General features: G+C 43.8%; 1 protein-coding gene across 1 annotated transcript in view; it reads left to right on the forward strand.

Moving 5' to 3' along the window:
- The window catches only part of TULP1 (TUB like protein 1), a 667,605-nt gene that overhangs the window by 12,569 nt on the left and 632,504 nt on the right, over positions 1–22,532 (forward strand). Inside the window, exons 3-4 of the mRNA XM_040422218.1 lie at positions 12,286–12,411; positions 15,530–15,618. Coding sequence (XP_040278152.1) covers positions 12,286–12,411; positions 15,530–15,618 — 215 coding nt within the window. The remainder of the gene's footprint in view (positions 1–12,285; positions 12,412–15,529; positions 15,619–22,532) is intronic.

The following is a 22,532-nucleotide window of genomic DNA, read 5'->3' on the forward strand; positions in this document are numbered from 1 at the left end:
TACAGTACAGACCAAAAGTTTGGACACACCTTCTCATTCAAAGAGTTTTCTTTATTTTCATGACTATGAAAATTGTAGATTCACACTGAAGGCATCAAAACTATGAATTAACACATGTGGAATTATATACATAACAAACAAGTGTGAAAAACAGTAATCAAGAGTGTGCAAAACAGTAATCAAAGCAAAAGGTGGCTACTTTGAAGAACCTAGAATATGACATATTTTCAGTTGTTTCACACTTGTTTGTTATGTATATAATTCCACATGTGTTAATTCATAGTCATGAAAATAAAGAAAACTCTTTGAATGAGAAGGTGTGTCCAAACTTTTGGTCTGTCCTGTATGTGTATAGACATCATAAATGTATAACTTCATAGTCTCTATTCAGGCCCCTTGGGTGCAACGTATCAAGGGTGTGTATCCAAAAGGCCTCTCGTTTAAGGAGAAGCCTCTTGATGTCACCCCCTCTCCTTGGTCTCTTCACCTGCTCTAATACTTGAAACCGTAATTGTGAAACAGTATGTTTTAATTTGTCAAAATGGTTTGGAACTGGCAACATCAGTTTTTTTGTTCTAATATCGGACTTATGCTTACTAATTCGGTCCCTCACTGCCTGCATTGTCTCACCCACATATAATAAGCCACAAGGGCATTTGATGAGATATATTACATTCGTTGAATCACAAGTAAAAAAGCCAATACTCCAAAGCTTTTTCCCATATGTGAATGATGAAATGAGGGGCCTTTAATAATGTGGGAACATTGTAGACAATGCAGGCAGGGGGACATACCCATCCGTGGTGTGGATATCCGCTGTTGTTTCAGTGTCAATTTAGTACTACCCAAATATGCATGGACTATTTTGTCTCGATAATTAGGATTCTTTTTATTGCAAATAAGGGGTAGGCTCTTAAACTCATCCACCTGAGGGTATGCCTTACCCAACAGGTGCCAATGTTTCCTAACCGTGTTGTCAATGCCCACATTAAACGGATGAAATTTATGAATAAGAGCTATCCTGGACATCTTGTTTTTGTTTTTCTCTTGGGAGCCTCTATCATCTACTAGGCTATCTCTAGCCCTCATGAGAACAGACTGTACTCCCTCTCCTGGAATCTCTCTCTCATTTCTGTCATTTTTATGTCTCGTACAACTGGGTCAGAGACTATCCGTTTTACACGTTGGTATTGAGATCTAGGGATAGCTTGTTTAAGAGATAGTGGATGGGCACTCTTGAAGTGGAGTATACTGTTTCTATCTGTATCCTTCCAATGGATATCTGTGGATGGATATCTGTGGATAAATGCCCTTTCTGATCTTTAATGACCCTAGTGTCCAGGAAACTCACCACGTTGGTATCAAATGTGACGGTAAATTATATGGCCATCTAACACAGTATTTAGATGATTCATGAAATCCCATAGGGCCTCACGTGTCCCCGCCCATATGCAAAAAATATCATCAACAAATCTTTTCCAGACAATTACATTATTACGATATAGTTCAGTGTTGTATACATGATTTTCTTCAAATGTTGACATGAATATATTTGCATAGGGCGGGGCCATGTTCGACCCCATTGCGGTACTACGTTTCTGGATGTAAAATGCATCCATGAATAGAAAATAATTCTCATATAAAATAAGATGTAGCAATTGTAGGAAAAAATATTGTTCCAATGTCGTATAACTGGTTTCGCTCAATAAGGTCGAGACAGCTTGTAAACCCTCCTGGTGGCCAATTGAGGTATATAAACTTACAACATCAATGGTCACAAGGAGGCTATCACGGGGAACAGGGCCCAATTCAGCGATCATCCTGAAAAAGTGCGGTGTATCCCATAAAAATGATTTTTACCAAAGGAGTTCAAACTTTCTCTAGGATGACGGCTACAAACAACCTCTAAACAATTCTGCGGGTGCTAGCTCAAAAGGGCAAGCTTACCCAAAAATCCAGTCCAAAAAATAGAGCAGCACTCCAGGATAATGTGGAAAAAAATGGTTTATTCATCCATTGGTGACGCAACGTTTCGGCTCCAACATGAAGCCTTTCTCAAGCTTGAGAAAGGCTTCATGTTGGAGCCGAGACGTTGGGTCACCAATGGGTGAATAAACCACTGTTTTCCACATTATCCTGGAGTGCTGCTCTATTTTTTGGACATATATATATATATATATGTCCAAAAAATAGAGCAGCACTCCAGGATAATGTGGAAAACAGTGGTTTATTCACCCATTGGTGAATAAACCACTAAAATCGCTAAAAATCATACTTCTGATATATATGAATGCATAATATGTGGGAAGCTACTGATGTTTTAGCCATAATGTATTAACATATATTATAAAATATTATATATTTTAAATATATAATACTATATGTAAATATATTATGGCTAAAAACTTATATATATATGTTTATATTAAATTTAGCCTCTATTTCTGAAGGGATTCAAACTCACAACCTTCTACATTGCAGCCCAGAATGTTAACCACTACACTTTAGAGCTGCATGGCCAACTATTTTAAAAAAATATATATGAGACTTCTGCTGCTTAGGAATACTTAAGACTAGTAATGCAGGCAATGCAGCTCTATAGTGTAGTGGTTAACATTCTTGGCTATAATGTAGAAGGTTGTGAGTTTGAATCCTGCCAAAAACATTTCAGAAATAGAGGCTAAATTTGATTTAAATACACTGACTCAAGCATTGTGCTTGAGCACACGCGATATTTGGCCGAGCAGAGCGATGCTCGAGCCGAACTAGTGCACAGCCGAGCATACTTGCACAACACTACATGCCACAAAAGGCTTTAGAACATTTAACTGCACCTCTGAACTGAAAATATATTTTACTTTTAACCACTAATACACAACAAAAAGGGCTGTAATTTTCGCACTTCACCACACAACAGCTAATAACCCCTTTTTTTACCCACTAATACAAGGCAAAGTGTTTAGAACATATAACTGCACCGCATAATGGCAAATAAGACGTATCAATATTTCCTTGTAATAAACCCTGCTAATGCCTGTTTCAAACAGCACTTGCACCCTAATACGAACGGTTTGCTGAAATTACAGAGCTGTATAATGGCAATTTGGATCCCCAGTCAGTGCAGCAAAGTGTAATAGGATTGTTCCTATTACCCAGGCTGTAACCTCCCCTACTGAACCCTGTTCAACATAAATGCTGTGAAACGATTCCTCTCTACCCTTTCCCTACATTTTTCATTTTTGGGCTAATTAAAATCCTTATAGTGCGATTTTTCAATATATAGTGCTCTTACCCTTATTTGTTGTCTAGTTTCTTTAAAAAACTGACTTTTATAATATGTTAATTACATGGCTACCAGCAAGTAGGGCGGTTACTTGCTGGTAGCCGCCACATCCTCCTTTAAAAAAAACTCCCCTCCTCCTGTTGATTGACAGGGCCAGCGAGCGCTCTCCTCCTCCGGCTGGCCCTGTCTGCGTTCCAAATATCGCTCCTGCGCCGTACCGGTCTTCAGTCGGCGCAGGCGCACTGAGAGGAGGATGCTCGCTCGGCCGCTCCTTCCTCAGTGCGCCTGCGCCGATGACGTCACATCTACGTGGAGCGGCCGAGCGAGCGTCCTCCTCTCAGTGCGCCTGCGCCGACTGAAGACCGGTACGGTGCAGGCGCGAGATTTAGAACGCAGACAGGGCCAGCCAGAGGAGGAGAGCGCTCGCTGGCCTTGTCAATCAACAGGAGGAGGGGCGTTTTTTTTAAAGGAGGATGCGGCGGCTACCAGCAAGTAACCGCCCTACTTGCTGGTAGCCAGGTAATTAACATATTATAAAAGTCAGTTTTTTAAAGAAACTAGACAACAAATAAGGGTAAGAGCACTATATATTGAAAAATCGCACTATAAGGATTTTAATTAGCCCAAAAATGAAAAATGACTTTTGGGGGGTGACAGAAGCCCTTTAACCACCTCCGGACCGCCTAACGCAGGATCGCGTTCCGGAGGTGGCAGCCCTGCGCAGAGTCACGCATATATGCGTCATCTCGCGATGGGCGAGATTTCCTGTGAACGCGCGCACACAGGCGCGCGCGCTCACAGGAACGGAAGGTAAGAGAGTTGATCTCCAGCCTGCCAGCGGCGATCGTTCGCTGGCAGGCTGGAGATGTGTTTTTTTTTTACCCCTAACAGGTATATTAGACGCTGTTTTGATAACAGCGTCTAATATACCTGCTACCTGGTCCTCTGGTGGTCCCATTTGTTTGGATCGACCACCAGAGGACACAGGTAGCTCAGTAAAGTCCCACCAAGCACCACTACACTACACTACACCCCCCCCCCGTCACTTATTAACCCCTTATTAGCCCCTGATCACCCCTGATCACCCCATATAGACTCCCTGATCACCCCCCTGTCATTGATCACCCCCCTGTCATTGATTACCCCCCTGTAAAGCTACATTCAGATGTCCGCATGATTTTTACGGATCCACTGATAGATGGATCAGATCCGCAAAACGCATCCGGACGTCTGAATGAAGCCTTACAGGGGCGTGATCAATGACTGTGGTTATCACCCCATATAGACTCCCTGATCACCCCCCCTGTCATTGATTACACCCCTGTCATTGATCAACCCCCTGTAAAGCTCCATTCAGACGTCCGCATGATTTTTACGGATGCACTGATAGATGGATCCGATCCTCAAAACGCATCCGGACGTCTGAATGAAGCCTTACAGGGGCATGATCAATGACTGTGGTGATCACCCCATATAGACTCCCTGATCACCCCCCTGTAAAGCTCCATTCAGATGTCCGCATGATTTTTACGGATGCACTGATAGATGGATCCGATCCGCAAAACGCATCCGGACGTCTGAATGAAGCCTTACAGGGGCATGATCAATGACTGTGGTGATCACCCCATATAGACTCCTGATCACCCCCCTGTCATTGATCACCCCCCTGTAAAGCTCCATTCAGATGTCCGCATGATTTTTACGGATGCACTGATAGATGGATCCGATCCGCAAAACGCATCCGGACGTCTGAATGAAGCCTTACAGGGGCATGATCAATGACTGTGGTGATCACCCCATATAGACTCCCTGATCACCCCCCTGTCATTGATCACCCCCCTGTAAAGCTCCATTCAGATGTCCGCATGATTTTTACGGATGCACTGATAGATGGATCGGATCCGCAAAACGCATCCGGACGTCTGAATGAAGCCTTACAGGGGCATGATCAATGACTGTGGTGATCACCCCATATAGACTCCCTGATCACCCCCCTGTCATTGATTACCCCCCTGTAAAGCTCCATTCAGATGTCCGCATGATTTTTACGGATGCACTGATAGATGGATCGGATCCGCAAAACGCATCCGGACGTCTGAATGAAGCCTTACAGGGGCGTGATCAATGACTGTGGTTATCACCCCATATAGACTCCCTGATCACCCCCCTGTCATTGATCACCCCCCTGTCATTGATCAACCCCCCTGTCATTGATCACCCCCCTGTCATTGATCACCCCCCCTGTCATTGATCACCCCCTCTGTCATTGATCACCCCCCTGTCATTGATCACCCCCCCTGTCATTGATCACCCCCCTGTCATTGATCACCCCCCTGTCATTGATCACCCCCCTGTAAGGCTCCATTCAGATATTTTTTTGGCCCAAGTTAGCAGAATTTTTTTTTTTTTTTCTTACAAAGTCTCATATTCCACTAACTTGTGTCAAAAAATATAATCTCACATGAACTCACCATACCCCTCACGGAATCCAAATGCGTAAAATTTTTTAGACATTTATATTCCAGACTTCTTCTCACGCTTTAGGGCCCCTAGAATGCCAGGGCAGTATAAATACCCCACATGTGACCCCATTTCGGAAAGAAGACACCCCCAGGTATTCCGTGAGGGGCATATTGAGTCCATGAAAGATTGAATTTTTTGTCCCAAGTTAGCGGAACGGGAGACTTTGTGAGAAAAAAATTAAAAATATCAATTTCCGCTAACTTGTGCCAAAAAAAAAAAATTTCTATGAACTCGCCATGCCCCTCATTGAATACCTTGGGGTGTCTTCTTTCCAAAATGGGGTCACATGTGGGGTATTTATACTGCTCTGGCATTCTAGGGGCCCCAAAGCGTGAGAAGAAGTCTGGTATCCAAATGTCTAAAAATGCCCTCCTAAAAGGAATTTGGGCACCTTTGCGCATCTAGGCTGCAAAAAAGTGTCACACATCTGGTATCGCCGTACTCAGGAGAAGTTGGGGAATGTGTTTTGGGGTGTCATTTTACATATACCCATGCTGGGTGAGAGAAATATCTTGGTCAAATGCCAACTTTGTATAAAAAAATGGGAAAAGTTGTCTTTTGCCAAGATATTTCTCTCACCCAGCATGGGTATATGTAAAATGACACCCCAAAACACATTCCCCAACTTCTCCTGAATACGGCGATACCACATGTGTGACACTTTTTTGCAGCCTAGGTGGGCAAAGGGGCCCATATTCCAAAGAGCACCTTTAGGATTTCACAGGTCATTTACCTACTTACCACACATTAGGGCCCCTGGAAAATGCCAGGGCAGTATAACTACCCCACAAGTGACCCCATTTTGGAAAGAAGACACCCCAAGGTATTCCGTGAGGGGCATGGCGAGTTCCTAGAATTTTTTATTTTTTGTCACAAGTTAGTGGAAAATGCTTATTTTTTTTTTTATTTTTTTTTTCATACAAAGTCTCATATTCCACTAACTTGTGACAAAAATAAAAAGTTCCATGAACTCACTATGCCCATCAGCGAATACCTTGGGGTCTCTTCTTTCCAAAATGGGGTCACTTGTGGGGTAGTTATACTGCCCTGGCATTCTAGGGGCCCAAATGTGTGGTAAGGAGTTTGAAATCAAATTCTGTAAAAAATGACCTGTGAAATCCGAAAGGTGCTCTTTTGAATATGGGCCCCTTTGCCCACCTAGGCTGCAAAAAAGTGTCACACATCTGGTATCTCCGTAATCGGGAGAAGTTGGGGAATGTGTTTTGGGGTGTCATTTTACATATACCCATGCTGGGTGAGAGAAATATCTTGGCAAAAGACAACTTTTCCCATTTTTTTATACAAAGTTGGCATTTGACCAAGATATTTATCTCACCCAGCATGGGTATATGTAAAAAGACACCCCAAAACACATTCCTCAACTTCTCCTGAATACAGAGATACCAGATGTGTGACACTTTTTTGCAGCCTAGGTGGGCAAAGGGGCCCACATTCCAAAGAGCACCTTTCGGATTTCACAGGTCATTTACCTACTTACCACACATTTGGGCCCCTAGAATGCCAGGGCAGTATAACTACCCCACAAGTGACCCCATTTTGGAAAGAAGAGACCCCAAGGTATTCGCTGATGGGCATAGTGAGTTCATGGAAGTTTTTATTTTTTGTCACAAGTTTGTGGAATATGAGACTTTGTATGAAAAAAAAAATTTAAAAAAAAATCATCATTTTCCACTAACTTGTGACAAAAAATAAAAAATTCTAGGAACTCGCCATGCCCCTCACGGAATACCTTGGGGTGTCTTCTTTCCAAAATGGGGTCACTTGTGGGGTAGTTATACTGCCCTGGTATTCTAGGGGCCCAAATGTGTGGTAAGGAGTTTGAAATCAAATTCAGGAAAAAATGAGGAGTGAAATCCGAAAGGTGCTCTTTGGAATATGGGCCCCTTTGCCCACCTAGGCTGCAAAAAAGTGTCACACATCTGGTATCCCCGTACTCAGGAGAAGTTGAGGAATGTGTTTTGGGGTGTCTTTTTACATATACCCATGCTGGGTGAGATAAATATCTTGGTCAAATGACAACTTTGTATAAAAAATGGGAAAAGTTGTCTTTTGCCAAGATATTTCTCTCACCCAGCATGGGTATATATAAAATGACACCCCAAAACACATTCCCCACCTTCTCCTGAGTACGGAGATACCAGATGTGTGACACTTTTTTGCAGCCTAGGTGGGCAAAGGGGCCCATATTCCAAAGAGCACCTTTCGGATTTCACAGGTCATTTTTTACAGAATTTGATTTCAAACTCCTTACCACACATTTGGGCCCCTAGAATGCCAGGGCAGTATAACTACCCCACAAGTGACCCCATTTTGGAAAGAAGAGACCCCAAGGTATTCGCTGATGGGCATAGTGAGTTCATAGAACTTTTTATTTTTTGTCACAAGTTAGTGGAATATGAGACTTTGTAAGAAAAAAAAAAAAAAGAAAAAAAATCATCATTTTCCGCTAACTTGTGACAAAAAATAAAAAGTTCTATGAACTCACTATGCCCATCAGCGAATACCTTAGGGTGTGTACTTTCAGAAATGGGGGTCATTTGTGGGGTGTTTGTACTGTCTGGGCATTGTAGAACCTCAGGAAACATGACAGGTGCTCAGAAAGTCAGAGCTGCTTCAAAAAGCGGAAATTCACATTTTTGTACCATAGTTTGTAAACGCTATAACTTTTACCCAAACCATTTTTTTTTTACCCAAACATTTTTTTTTTATCAAAGACATGTAGAACTATAAATTTAGAGCAAAATTTCTATATGGATGTCGTTTTTTTTTGCAAAATTTTACAACTGAAAGTGAAAAAATGTCATTTTTTTGCAAAAAAATCGTTTAATTTCGATTAATAACAAAAAAAGTAAAAATGTCAGCAGCAATGAAATACCACCAAATGAAAGCTCTATTAGTGAGAAGAAAAGGAGGTAAAATTCATTTGGGTGGTAAGTTGCATGACCGAGCAATAAACGGTGAAAGTAGTGTAGGTCAGAAGTGTAAAAAGTGGCCTGGTCTTTCAGGGTGTTTAAGCACTGGGGGCTGAGGTGGTTAAGCTATTCTTTGCTTAATATATATAGTCTTACTAAAATACTTAAAGTATTTTATATTAAAATATGTATGCCAAGTCTATGATTCCTGTTATTCCATGTCTTAGTGACTTAGGAGATACAGTTAAGAGGGTGGCTGTGTTTGACTTGTCAGGCAATACTCCCCAGCAGTTGTATGCATTCCAGGGACCCATTATTGAAATCTCTAGTAACTTCAAATAAACAGCCAGTACTTTAGAGTCAAATTTAACACTTGGAGTTAAATTTAGTGCAAGTGTTACTATTTATGTCAAAACTAAGGGGTTGTCTCATCTAGGGCATTTATGACATATCATTAGGATATGCCATAAATTTCAGACAGGTGCAGAGGCACCACTACTAGGACCCACGCCTATCTCCAGAACAGGGTCCCTCTGAAGTGAATGGAGAGCACACCACACAAGAGCAGCATTCTATCCATTTATTGCTATGGGACTTCTGAAAATAGCCAAATGAGTGTGCTAGGCTATTTTCAGAAGCTCCATAACAGTGAATGGACAGCAAGGTACGTAAGCATGGCCACCACTCCATTCACCACTTTGAGACTTCAAAAAGTTTGGAACTTCCAGAATAGAGGAAGCTTTGCATGCATAGTTTCCTCGCCCTTCACTTTGGGATCCTATTCTGGAGATAGTAGCTGGTCCCAGAGGTGGAACCTGCACCTATCCAACCTATGTTATATTTATGGCATAAATAGTGATATGCAATAAATTTCCTCGATAGGACAACCCCTTTCATTTAATTTTATATGATTATATTGCCACAGGAACCCATTTAAAAAATAAATAAAACCCCTTTAAGCTGAGCTGACCTTTTGGCCTCATGCACACAACAGTATTTTTTCACGGTCCGCAAAACGGGGTTCCGTTGGTCCGTGATCCGTGACCGTTTTTTCGTCCGTGGGTCTTCCTTGATTTTTGGAGGATCCACGGACATGAAAAAAAAGTTGTTTTGGTGTCCGCCTGGCCGTGCGGAGCCAAACTGATCCGTCCTGATTTACAATGCAAGTCAATGTGGACGGATCCGTTTGACGTTGACACAATATGGTGCAATTGCAAACGGATCCGTCCCCCATTGACTTTCAATGTAAAGTCAGGAGTTAATATACCATAGGATCGGAGTTTTCTACAATCCAATGGTATATTTTAACTTGAAGCTTCCCCATCACCATGGGAACGCCTATATGTTAGAATATACCATCGGATTTGAGTTACATCGTGAAAACTCATATCCGACAGTATATTCTAACACGGTGATGGGGACGCTTCAAGTTAGAATATACTACGAACTGTGTACATGACTGCCCCCTGCTGCCTGGCAGCACCCGATCTCTTACAGGGGGCTGTGATCAGCACAATTAACCCCCTCAGGTGCCGCACCTGAAGGGGTTAATTGTGCGTATCATAGCCCCCTGTAAGAGATCAGGGGCTGCCAGGCAGCAGGGGGCAGACCCCCCTCCCTCCCCAGTTTGAATATCATTGGTGGCCAGTGTGCGTCCCCCCTCTATTGTATTAATATCATTGGTTGCCAGTGTGCGGCCTCCCCTCTCCCCCCCCCCCTTCCGATCATTGGTGGCAGCGGAGAGTTCCGATCGGAGTCCCAGTTTAATCACTGGGGCTCCGATCGGTAACCATGGCAACCAGGACGCTACTGCAGTCCTGGTTGCCATGGTTACTTAGCAATATTAGAAGCATCATACTTACCTGCTGCGCTGTCTGTGACCGGCCGGGAGCTCCTCCTACTGGTAAGTGACAGGTCTGTGCGGCGCATTGCTTAATGATCTGTCACTTACCAGTAGGAGGAGCTCCCGGCCGGTCACAGACAGCGCAGCAGGTAAGTATGATGTTTCTAATATTGCTAAGTAACCATGGCAACCAGGACTGCAGTAGCATCCTGGTTGCCATGGTTACCGATCGGAGCCCCAGCGATTAAACTGGGACTCCGATCGGAACTCTCCGCTGCCACCAATGATCGGAGGGGGGGGGGGGAGAGGGGAGGCTGCACACTGTCCACCAATGATATTAATACAATAGAGGGGAGGCGGGGGGGGCGCACACTGGCCACCAATGATAATACAATAGAGGGAGGGGGGGCCGGGGGGGCCGCACACTGGCTACCAATGATAATACAATAGAGGGAGGGAGGGGGGCTGGGGGGGCCACACTGGCCACCAATGATATTAATACAATAGAGGGAGGGGGGGCCGGGGGGGCCGCACTGGCCACCAATGAAATTAAAACTGGGGAGGGAGGGGGGTCTGCCCCCTGATCTCTTACAGGGGGCTATGATACGCACAATTAACCCCTTCAGGTGCGGCACCAGAGGGGTTAATTGTGCGGATCACAGCCCCCTGTAAGAGATCGGGTGCTGCCAGGCAGCAGGGGGCAGTCATGTACACAGTTCGTAGTATATTCTAACTAGAAGCATCCCGATCACTATGGGAACGCCTCTGTGTTAGAATATACTGTCGGATTTGAGTTTTCACGAAGTGAAAACTCATATCTGAAAAAGCTTTTATGCAGACGGATCTTCGGATCCGTCTGTATGAAAGTAGCCTACGGACACGGATCACGGACACGGATGCCAATCTTGTGTGCATCCGTGTGTTTTCACGGACCCATTGACTTGAATGGGTCCGTGAACCGTTGTCCGTCAAAAAAATAGGACAGGTCGTATTTTTTTGACGGACAGGATACACGGATCACGGAGGCGGATGACAAACGGTGCATTTTCTGAGTTTTCCACGGACCCATTGAAAGTCAATAGGTCCGCAAGAAAATCACGGAAAACGGAACAACGGCCACGGGTGCACACAACGGTCGTGTGCATGAGGCCTAAAAAGATATGTTTAAGATGTTAAAAAAGGATCTGCTTTTTTCCTGGAAGAGCAATAGACACTGGAATGGGGCTTTTCATGTAATAAAAAGCATGTTTTATGTCTAATCTCAAACAACCCCAAAATGAATTGATGAACATTTTAAGAAACTTCCCTGGACTGAAGCAAAATGGGATGGTGACATAATAGTTATTTCCTAGCAGTTAGTGCAAAATGATGTTCTTGTTCATAGGCCTATAAAACAATGCCATAGTCACCAGTGAATGAACCAATACTGCCACTGATCTGTAAAAAAAAAAAATATATTTGAAAAAATTTTCACACAAATTCATATACCATAATAAAAGAAACTTTGCAAAAATATTTGTTTTAATGTAGACTATTTGCAAAGTTGCTTTATTTGCTATTTTAGAGTCAAAGAAGCAAAATAGATACCCTGTACATTACAGTATATGCAGGAGCTGTATATAATTGCAGCATTAGCATAAAATAATGACAAACATGTTAATTTACATATTTTTAAATTAATTTTTTTTTTTTGCCTTATACAGTGACAAAAAATAGTGGTAAAGAATCTGAATCCAGTTCAAAGCCCGTAAAATCAACAAAGAAAAAGGCATCTACTATGTTTCAGTCTAAAAGCAAAACACCTAATGACGCCAAAGAGAAGAAAAAAGGTATTTAATTAAAGATTACTCCATGACCACCAAATTGTATGCCCATAGATTAGTACAATCCCTACCACACTGCCGATGTGATAATGCCAACTTTAAAATTCCTATAGAATAGGGTTAGACAGACTGCAGGAAAAATATGGGAAAATAGAATATAGTCTGATCTTTGTGTGTATTTGAAGGACATATTATGCTCCCCTATGACAAAAACCAGTACCCAAAACATATGAACATAATTGTGTGGGGATAGGGGGGTCGGGTATTGAATGAAGAATTCCTGTCTGGGAAATCCCCTCTATAAGACAGAGCAGTCGGCTAAAGAATTTGTCTGATATTATCCATGTCTGCAGGGATAATGTCTGGCTAGATCCATCTACCTTCAGCAATAGCAGAAAAGAGACAACTCCTTTAAAGTGCATCTGTCAGCATGATCGTATTTATCCAGGTATAATGCCTAGTAGGGTTATTCATGCTGAGTGAAACAATATATTTCTTTTTGTTATATGGTTAACTTGTGTTCTCGTGCCAGAGCCGTGGCTAAGTGACTCTGCACTTGCGTAGTGAATCAAATACTGCTTCCTGATCTGAATGGACATTTGTGAAATGGATATTCTGCTGCTTCCCAACCTCAGGAAGCAGATATTTTGTATTTTGTAAATGTCAACTCGGCTCTGGAAATAGCACAGTGTGCAAAACACACAAGATGTCTAGCCCTGTCAATCGGAAGTGAGGGGTGAATACAGAGAGCACAGGAGCATTGCACTCCTAGAGCTTTGGCGACCCCCTTGGTGCTTCATATAGGTAATGTACACTACATAGAATATATCTTGGAAACTATTAAACCTATAGAGAAAATAAATATATTGTTTTACCCAACATAATCAACCCTACCAGCCATTATGCCTGGTTTATTAGGGTTGGTCATCCTGGCAGATCCTCTTTAAATGTTGGTGAGTTATAAGGTTGCACACCACCACTAAAAGCTTAAGAAACAAACTTTGAATTTGATCTTTTGTTCTAGAAACATAGAAACATAGAAACATAGAATGTGTCGGCAGATAAGAACCATTTGGCCCATCTAGTCTGCCCAATATATGTCATTAAAGCCTAACTTCAAAACAACTTAATGTAATAACAAAAATATACAGTCACTTGCTGCTGTGTATTTTCCCTCCTGCATGTTCTGAGGGTCAGGTGAAACTCTGTATGTAGAACTTCATAACACCAGCCAAATTGTTAGTTAGATGTATTTAATTTGGGAACAAATCTCTCAATTGTAAAAATGGAGGCATTTTATGAATTAAGAATGGATGAAAGTTAAACAACAATAATATATTAGTTGGATGCACAGGGTGGTTGACACACCTAAAAGGGTGCTCTCAGTCTTGCAGCGTCACCCCGCTGCTGGAAAAGAATGAAATATAAAGGAGATGACTGGGCACACCTAAGATACTTGGTAACTAGTGTTTATTATAGTAGCTAAAATAGTTAAAATAACAAATACGATACAATAATATACAATACGACAGTATAGGCTGATATAACTTCCACACTGTCAGCAGCACTCAAGACAAAAGTTCTGCATATTTGTGGTTGAAATGTAGCAGAGATTGGTCACTCATGAATGATGGTATAGGGTAACTGTGCCTAACAGCCTCACTCCAGACACAATACAAATAAATGAAGTGGGTGTATAATGGTAAAGTAAGTCTTACATCAATAGCGATACATCAGTAGCAGTATAGTAGCAATAAAAATGCAGTGTTAGCCAGTGATCTCTGGTAAAAAGTAAAATAGAATAAAATAGGAATTCACTGACCCTGGTAGGTCAAAGATTCTAAATGTCCGGGTACAACAGATTAAAGTCACTCAGGTACTTGTTGCTGATTTAGAGTAGCGTAATGCCGCTCTATAGTAAAATTGCAATAGTAATAGGTGATAAACTTGCTCCGTCACTGACCCAGCGGCGTCCCGCTTTGGGTCAGAAATAGATCCAGCAGTAAGTCAATAGTTAGTTCAGGAACACTCTTACGATGTTGGAGGGTTCTCACACATAGGAGAAACCTCTGCCCATCTATCGGAACTTGCTCCCGGTTTCCTTAATGCGGTCGGGTAAATCCCACGGTTGATGATATGGGTCACTGTTAGCAGTTTGGTTGCTGCACGCGGTCCCGCTTGTTTGGATCCAATGAGATATCCCCAACCTTCCGGGCAGAAGTTTCAGACCGGCTACACTTTGTAAGTCGGATCTTATTCCTAGATAGGATCGATGTGGTGCACTCACATAAAGTTGTACTTGGGGGGTATGACCAATGACTGACAGGTGACCCATATCATCAACCGTGGGATTTACCCGACCGCATTAAGAAAACCGGGAGCAAGTTCCGATAGACGGCAGAGGTTTCTCCTATGTGTGAGAACCCTCCAACATCGGTAAGAGTGTTCCTGAACTAACTATTGACTTACTGCTGGATCTATTTCTGACCCAAAGCGGGACGCCGCTGGGTCAGTGACAGAGCAAGTTATCACCTATTACTATTGCAATTTTACTATATAGCGGCCATTACGCTACTCTAAATCAGCAACAAGTACCTGAGTGACTTTAATCTGTTGTACCGGACATTTAGAATCTTTGACCTACCAGGGTCAGTGAATTCCTATTATATTCTATTTTACTTTTTACCAGATGATCACTGCTAACACTGCATTTTTATTGCTACTATACTGCTACTGATGTATCGCTATTGATGTAAGACTTACTTTACCATTATACACCCACTTCATCTATTTGTATTGTGTCTGGAGTGAGGCTGTTAGGCACAGTTACCCTATACCATCATTCATGAGTGACCAATCTCTGCTACAGTTCAACCACAAATATGCAGAACTTTTGTCTTGAGTGCTACTGACAGTGTGGAAGTTATATCAGCCTATACTGTCGTATTGTATATTATTGTATCGTATTTGTTATTTTAACTATTTTAGCTACTATAATAAACACTAGTTACCAAGTATCTTAGGTGTGCCCAGTCATCTCCTTTATATTTCGAAAGTTAAACAACCTTTATGCAATTGGAATTTAGAAGCCCAGACATTTTGTAATGTGAACATTTTGCAGCAGGGTCTTCAAAATGTAATGATGAAGAAGAAGATGAGGAAACCTTAAAGAACTCAAATAAAAGGGGAAAGAAAGGAAAGAAATCCAAAAAGGTATTAAGAAAATTATTGTTGTATGTATGGTTCCATCATTTATAAGAAAATAACAGGGTTTCACATGCATTTTAAGTATTAGGCACATATGGCAGCACAGTGGCACAGTGGCTCAGTGGTTAGCATGGTGCCTTGCAGGCTGGAGTCCTTGGTTCGAATCTGACCAAGGACAACATCTACATGGAATTTGTATGTTCTCCCCATGTTTGTGTGGGATTCCTCCAAACTCCAAAGACATACTGATAGGGACCTTAGATTGAGAGCCCCATTGGGGACAGTTGGATGGAAGAAAAAAGGGGTGATCCCTAAAGGGAGAAGGTGAGGAAGCACCTCTCTTGGGGATACTGCTCTGTAAAGCAAAGAATGTGAGAAAAAGGGGCAGTAACGTATTAAAACCTGTATTTTATTAGAACGATTTAATAACTAAGGATAGTGAGCCCCCTACCAGACAAACGCATAAACATAGACAAACAAAAACAAGGGACCCAAAGGATTAGGTCACCTGTAGGTCAGGTCCACTTAGGCCCTTGGAGTGGTGCAAAAGTGGAAGTGACCAAGGAACATATACACTAAGTTGAGGACCCTGGCGTGTGCGCCTAAGGTCTAGTAATATGCCTATAGGCAAAGTAACAGGGTAGGTCTTACAGTGATGGACGCCCGGACCGTGTAGGTTCAATGCTCAAAGAGAAGAAATACTTTGAACCTGGGATGCGATCCCTTCAGTAGGTTAGGCTCGTGATGGCTGAGGGCCACAGGGAAAAGTCTAACCCTGTTGTTGCCCTACATGGCCATATTATGCCCTATCCTCCTAACACGGGGTCCTATCCCGCAAGGGGTGGCCCCGTCCGGAACCTGACCCTGAAAAATACCCCTAGATGGCCTGTAAAGGCAGGGGATGAGGCCCTGTGGGGGCTAAGACTATAAGGGTGTGGTGTAGTGGAAAAATGAAGAAGTCCTAAGGACTAGTATATAAGGATTATTTGTAGTCCCTACGCGTTTCATTCATGAATATATAACCTTCAAAGAATAAGGTACCTCTACTTCTACAGGGACCCCCCTACTCGTCAGGGGACAGGGGTCATGGGTAGAGGAAAAGTCCCCACTCCTATATCAGCTGGATGATGGTAGCGGACGGAGGGAGGGGGGGGGAAGGAATAGAGATTGCACAGGCTCGAGTGGACGTATATAGTCCAAATAAGCCCAAGTACCTGTAAGTGGGAAACATAAAGAAAAAGGACCCACTCAGGTACAGTATATGATTGCAATGCTTGCATATGGCATATTGAATATGTTTTACTCACTGTGTGTCACATGGAGCGCGTGTAGCCTTTACCATGGAGGGTGGCAGGGCAGTTTCGTGTACCGCCTGTCTGCCGGCGTCTGTCAGCGCAAGAAGTGTGCGCTCTAAGGTTTAAATGGACGGAAGGGGCTGGCAGTGCGTCTGCTAAGGGGCGTGGCTACCGCGTACGCGATTACATATGTGTCGCATGATGTGGTGGGCCCTCCCCTATTGCGCATGCGCGCTTGCAGTGGAGGCAGCCGTTATGCCGCGTTAAAGTGTTCATGTGAACGTCACGATTTAGGGGGCGCGGTCGAGGCGGAGCACTGCGTCGGCTGTCCGATGGAGGCGCGGGAGTGGGAGGAGTCACTGGTAAACAAGGTAACTCATGCTACCAACCTCACGCTGATGTTAGAGATGGAAATAAAACATCACTCAGTATGGGACCTAAAAGGGGACATTCGTAACAGGTAATCTACTGGGCCTAACCACGGGCTGCCGTGACTTTACAGATAAAACAATCATGTTATTATTTATTATATTATATGCCGCTCGATTCTAGGGGTGCGATCGTAACTTAGACTCGCAATAGAAAACAAGAGCGGAGGTAAGCAAAATGATGGAAGGTATCAACCAGAGGCAGATATATAGGTTGGCACTGACTTAAGCCAACCTATAGTTAACCTAAAGGAGCTAACTCCTAATCAGACCATACAGGAAGACAGCTACAATATGTGTGTTTAAAATTATGTGGCAGAAGTACCACCATGAATCACAAGAAGCAACCAAAATGCAGTTGGTCATTCAAGCCATGGGGGTTGGTGGTTTTTAGCTTGAATATCCACCAACACTCCCTCTGGAGGATCTTTTTGTCCCAGTCCCCCCCACGTGGTGGCTTCTTGATCACCTCTAAACCTGTAAATTTATCCACAGATGCGCGTCCGTCATGGATCAAATGCATGTGTCTCGCTACCGGGGTATCTCTCTTGTTGCGGATGTCACCCATATGCTCACCTATACGTATCCGTAGCTCCCTACGGGTCTTGCCCACGTATCTGATGCCACACTCGCAGGTGAGCAAGTAGATCACTCCTATCGTGCGGCAGTTTATAAAATCACGTATTTGGTGGGTGGAGCCTATGGAGTCAAGTGTCACTATTTTACTCTGAGTGACAAACTTGCAAAAGCTGCAGCGGCCGCACTTGACGCATACGTGTACTGGTTTGTCTAGCCACTTCCTTTTTTTTGGGGGAGTATAATGACTATGGACAAATAGATCTCTAAGGTTGGTCCCTCTCCTAAAGGTCACTGATGGGTGGGTGCTAATCACATCTACTAGGTCCGGATCCATCAGGAGAGTATCCCAGTTACAGGCTAGAATCTCTCTGATTTGCTTGGCCGCTGAATCATATGTGCCAATGATTCGTAAGGTCTTTTGTGGATCACTTTTAGCGTCCCTCACGGGATGTGGTACGTGTCTCCTGTTGTGCTCTCTGGTATGCTTTTCTTAGTATATTATCTGGATACCCCCGCGCCCGAAAACGCTGTCTCAACTCATGTGCCTGGCATTTAAACTCCCGCGGTTCTGAGCAGTTACGCCTTAATCTCAGATATTGACCCACAGGGATGCCCCGCTTCAATGGGACAGGATGACAGCTGTCCCATCGAAACAGTGAGTTTGTTGATGTCTCCTTGCGAAAAATAGTTGTCTGAAGGCCCCCCTTCCTGTCTCTAGATATGCAGATGTCAAGAAATGGCAGATTATCGTGTACGATCACAGACGTGAACCTAAGGTTGATGATGTTATGATTGAGTTCATCCACCAGCCTCCCGAACTCATCCTCTGGCCCGCTCCACAGTATGAAAATATCATCTATGAAGCGGGCCCAGAGGACGATGTACTCGGTGTACCAGCCAGGTGTATCGCCAAACACCATAGTCTCCTCCCACCAGCCCAGGAGCAGGTTAGCATAGGATGGTGCACAAGAACTGCCCATTGCGGTGCCCCTGAGCTGGTGGTATATCCGTCCGTCAAAGAGAAAACAATTACTTGTTAGTACAAAGTTCAGGAGTTTGAGAACCAGTTCATTGTGTGCAGAGAACTGCAGTCCTCTAGCTCTCAAGAAGTACGCTGTAACTGAGAGACCCTTCTCATGGGGGATGGAGGAATACACGGCCTCAACATCAATCGATGCCATAAACCAATGTGGTTCTAGATTGAGATTTTCTAACTTGGAGAGTAAATCTCCTGTATCTTTAACATAAGATGGGAGGAACTGCACAAATTGACTTAGAATGCGGTCCACGTAGATACCGCTATTCTGCGGCAGACTGCCTACCCCTGATACAATTTGGCGGCCCTTAAGGGGTAGGATACCCTTATGTACCTTGGGTAGGCAGTAGAAGGTTGCCATGATTGGGTGTGCCGGAAAGAGAAATTCAAACTCGTCACTGCTAATGAGACCATCCATCTTAGCTTTCGTCAGGATTTCTCTTAGTTCCTGCTGGAATCCTGGGGTGGGGTCAAATGGCAATGTCTCATAGCTGTGTTTATCATTGAGTAATGTAAGGCACATATCTCGATAGATGACGGTGTCTAAAATGACCACATTTCCCCCTTTATCTGAGGGCTTGATCATGATATTGGTATCCGTAGATAGTGCCTTTATCGCCTGTCTCTCCTTCCAGCTACAATTATACCTTGTTGAGGTGGGATTAATCCTGGCTAATTCGGTGGTAGTCTGTTTGAGGAAGACATCAACGCATGAGATATCTCTCACAGGTGGCATTTTGCTGCTTTTGTTCTTAAGGTCAGTAAAGGGACCTCTGCCGTCAGGGTTGTCTGGCATAATATCAAGATTGAATTGGAGGCGTACATCACCTAGGATCTCCACCGGCACGCCCAGCTCGCAGCTTTCTTTTTTGTCCCTAAGCCTAAAGTGTTTGTGCCACTTCAGCTTACGGGCGAACAGGTGGAGATCCTTGGTCCACCGGAACAAATCAAACTGGGTGGTGGGAACGAAGGATAAGCCACGTCTCAATGCACTAGTCTCCACTTCTGTGAGGGGACGTGATGACAAGTTGATGACCAACTTATCATCTGCAGGTCCAATTAATTGAGTGGAGGTACGGGGTTCCTGCTCCGTAGTGGGTAGTGCATTGTCTGTTCTAAAAAAGGCGCAGAGGGTGGCTGCGAGGCAGATGATTGTGGGGCGGGGGGTGCACATTGTGTCTGGTGATGTGGCTGGTTTGGGTTATACCGGCCACCCCGACGTCTAGATCTATAGCCACCACGTCCTCGTCCCCTATTCTTGGGATATCTATCCCTCTCACTGTCGGACCGTGTAGTCCAATGCTCAACTGCCGTTCTTTCAGGTAGTACTGGTACTTCTCGATAGTATTTTGTAACTGGTTTTCTTTAACCCCAAACTCTGTGTCTAGATGGAACTTTTTGGTTATCTCTATTTGATCTAGGAGGCTGCTATCCAGTTTTGCAAGTAGCCCTTTTTCCTCCTCCAGTAACAACTGCATGAACCTAAGTGAACTGTTGGTGGCCTCTCTTTCCCACTTTTTAAAAGTTCGGGGTTCCTGATACGGCTGGCTGGGGTGAGGGATATGCGTAATCCGCGTGGTACAATCCCCTGTTTTATCTAATTCTCAAGGCCCAGGACCTCCCAACAAGAACTAATATGCTCTTTGTAAATGCGGGTCAGTTCCGCAAATGCCCCATTCAGAGTAGGGTTAAATTTCTTTTGGGTGAAGTTTTGCTCAGAAAAAATAGTCTTGGCTTCGGTGAGCCATACATCCCTGTCTAGGCCTGTAGATAGAAAACCTGCCATGTCCCTTGGAATGACAAGATAGAAGAAAAAAGGGGTGGTCCCTAAAGGGAGAAGGTGCGGAAGCACCTCTCCTGGGGGTACTGCTCTGTAAAGCAAAAGAATGTGAGAAAAAGGGGCAGTAACGTATTAAAACCTGTATTTTATTAGAACGATTAATAACTAAGGATAGTGAGCCCCTACCAGACAAACCGCATAAACATAGACAAACAAAAACAAGGGTCCCAAAGGATTAGGTCACCTGTAGGTCAGGTCCACTTAGGCCCTTGGAGTGGTGCAAAAGTGGAAGTGACCAAGGAACATATACACTAAGTTGAGACCCTGGCTGTGCGCCTAAGGTCTAGTAATATGCCTATAGGCAAAAGTAACAGGGTAGGTCTTACCAGTGATGGACGCCCGGACCGTGTAGTCCAATGCTCAAGAGAAGAAATTCTTTGAACCTGGATGCGACCTTCAATAGGTTAGGTCTTGATGGCTGAGGGCCACAGGGAAAAGTCTAACCCTGTTGTTGCCCTACTTGGCCTATTATGCCCTATCCTCCTAACACGGGGTCCTATCCCCGCAAGGGGTGGCCCCGTCCGGAACCTGACCCTGAAAAATACACCCTAGATGGCCCTGTAAAGGCAGGGGATGTGGCCCTGTGGGGGCTAAGACTATAAGGGTGTGTTGTTAGTGGAAAAATGAAGAAGTCCCTAAGGACTAGTATATAAGGATATATTCGTAGTCCCTACGCGTTTCATTCATGAATATATCAACCTTCAAAGAATAAGGTACCTCTACTTCTACAGGACCCCCTAACTCGTCAGGGGACAGGGGTCATGGGTAGAGGAAAAGTCCCCACTCCTATATCAGCTGGATGATGGTAGCGGACGGAGGGAGGGGGGGGGAAGGAATAGAGATTGCACAGGCTCGAGTGGACGTATAGAGTCCAAATAAGCCCAAGTACCTGTAAGTGGGAAACATAAAGAAAAAGGACCCACTCAGGTACAGTATATGATTGCAATGCTTGCATATGGCATATTGAATATGTTTTACTCACTGTGTGTCACATGGAGCGCGTGTAGCCTTTACCATGGAGGGTGGCAGGGCAGTTTCGTGTACCGCCTGTCTGCCGGCGTCTGTCAGCGCAAGAAGTGTGCGCTCTAAGGTTTAAATGGACGGAATGCTAATTGGATGCTAATGTCTGTACAGCGCTGTGGGAATATAGTCGCACTATACTGTGTAAGTGCATAAAATAAACTATGTTTACTATGTAAATCAACTGTTTAAAGGCCTTTTCACAGATTGATGTTACTAGCAATAATTGAGAACAAATCAAATGTTACTAATAATTGCTGATCATCAGCGAAGATGTTGATTTTGTAATGCAGCAGTGGGCATGGACAAACTGTGCCAACTAACTATTTGGCTGTAAGCTAAACCTAAGAATGTTGACTGGTGGTCTACCAGTATTTACCCTTTAACACAATCAAGGGATATGGACTTTGGTTACCTGGACTGGTTGCTGCAGGAAAACAACAGGCTGCTACGTACTGGAATGGTCCTGGTGTAGTTGACAGCTGAACCATGGGGACAGAGACACCAGTGTGAATCACCAAAGGAGCAGATAATACTTGTTGTCAGACAGGTCAGAAACAGGGTGGGCAGAGCTTGTGCATATCTGTTAAAACATTCTGATGTCAGGGCAGGCAGTGGAGGATCAGAGTTGGTAATAAGTAGGAATAACAAAACCTTAACCCCTTAGGGACCCGGGCACATTTTCACCTTAAGGACCAGGTCATTTTTTTGCAAATCTGACC

This window comes from Bufo bufo, chromosome 3, assembly GCF_905171765.1.
Source record: "Bufo bufo chromosome 3, aBufBuf1.1, whole genome shotgun sequence".
Taxonomy (NCBI): domain Eukaryota; kingdom Metazoa; phylum Chordata; class Amphibia; order Anura; family Bufonidae; genus Bufo; species Bufo bufo.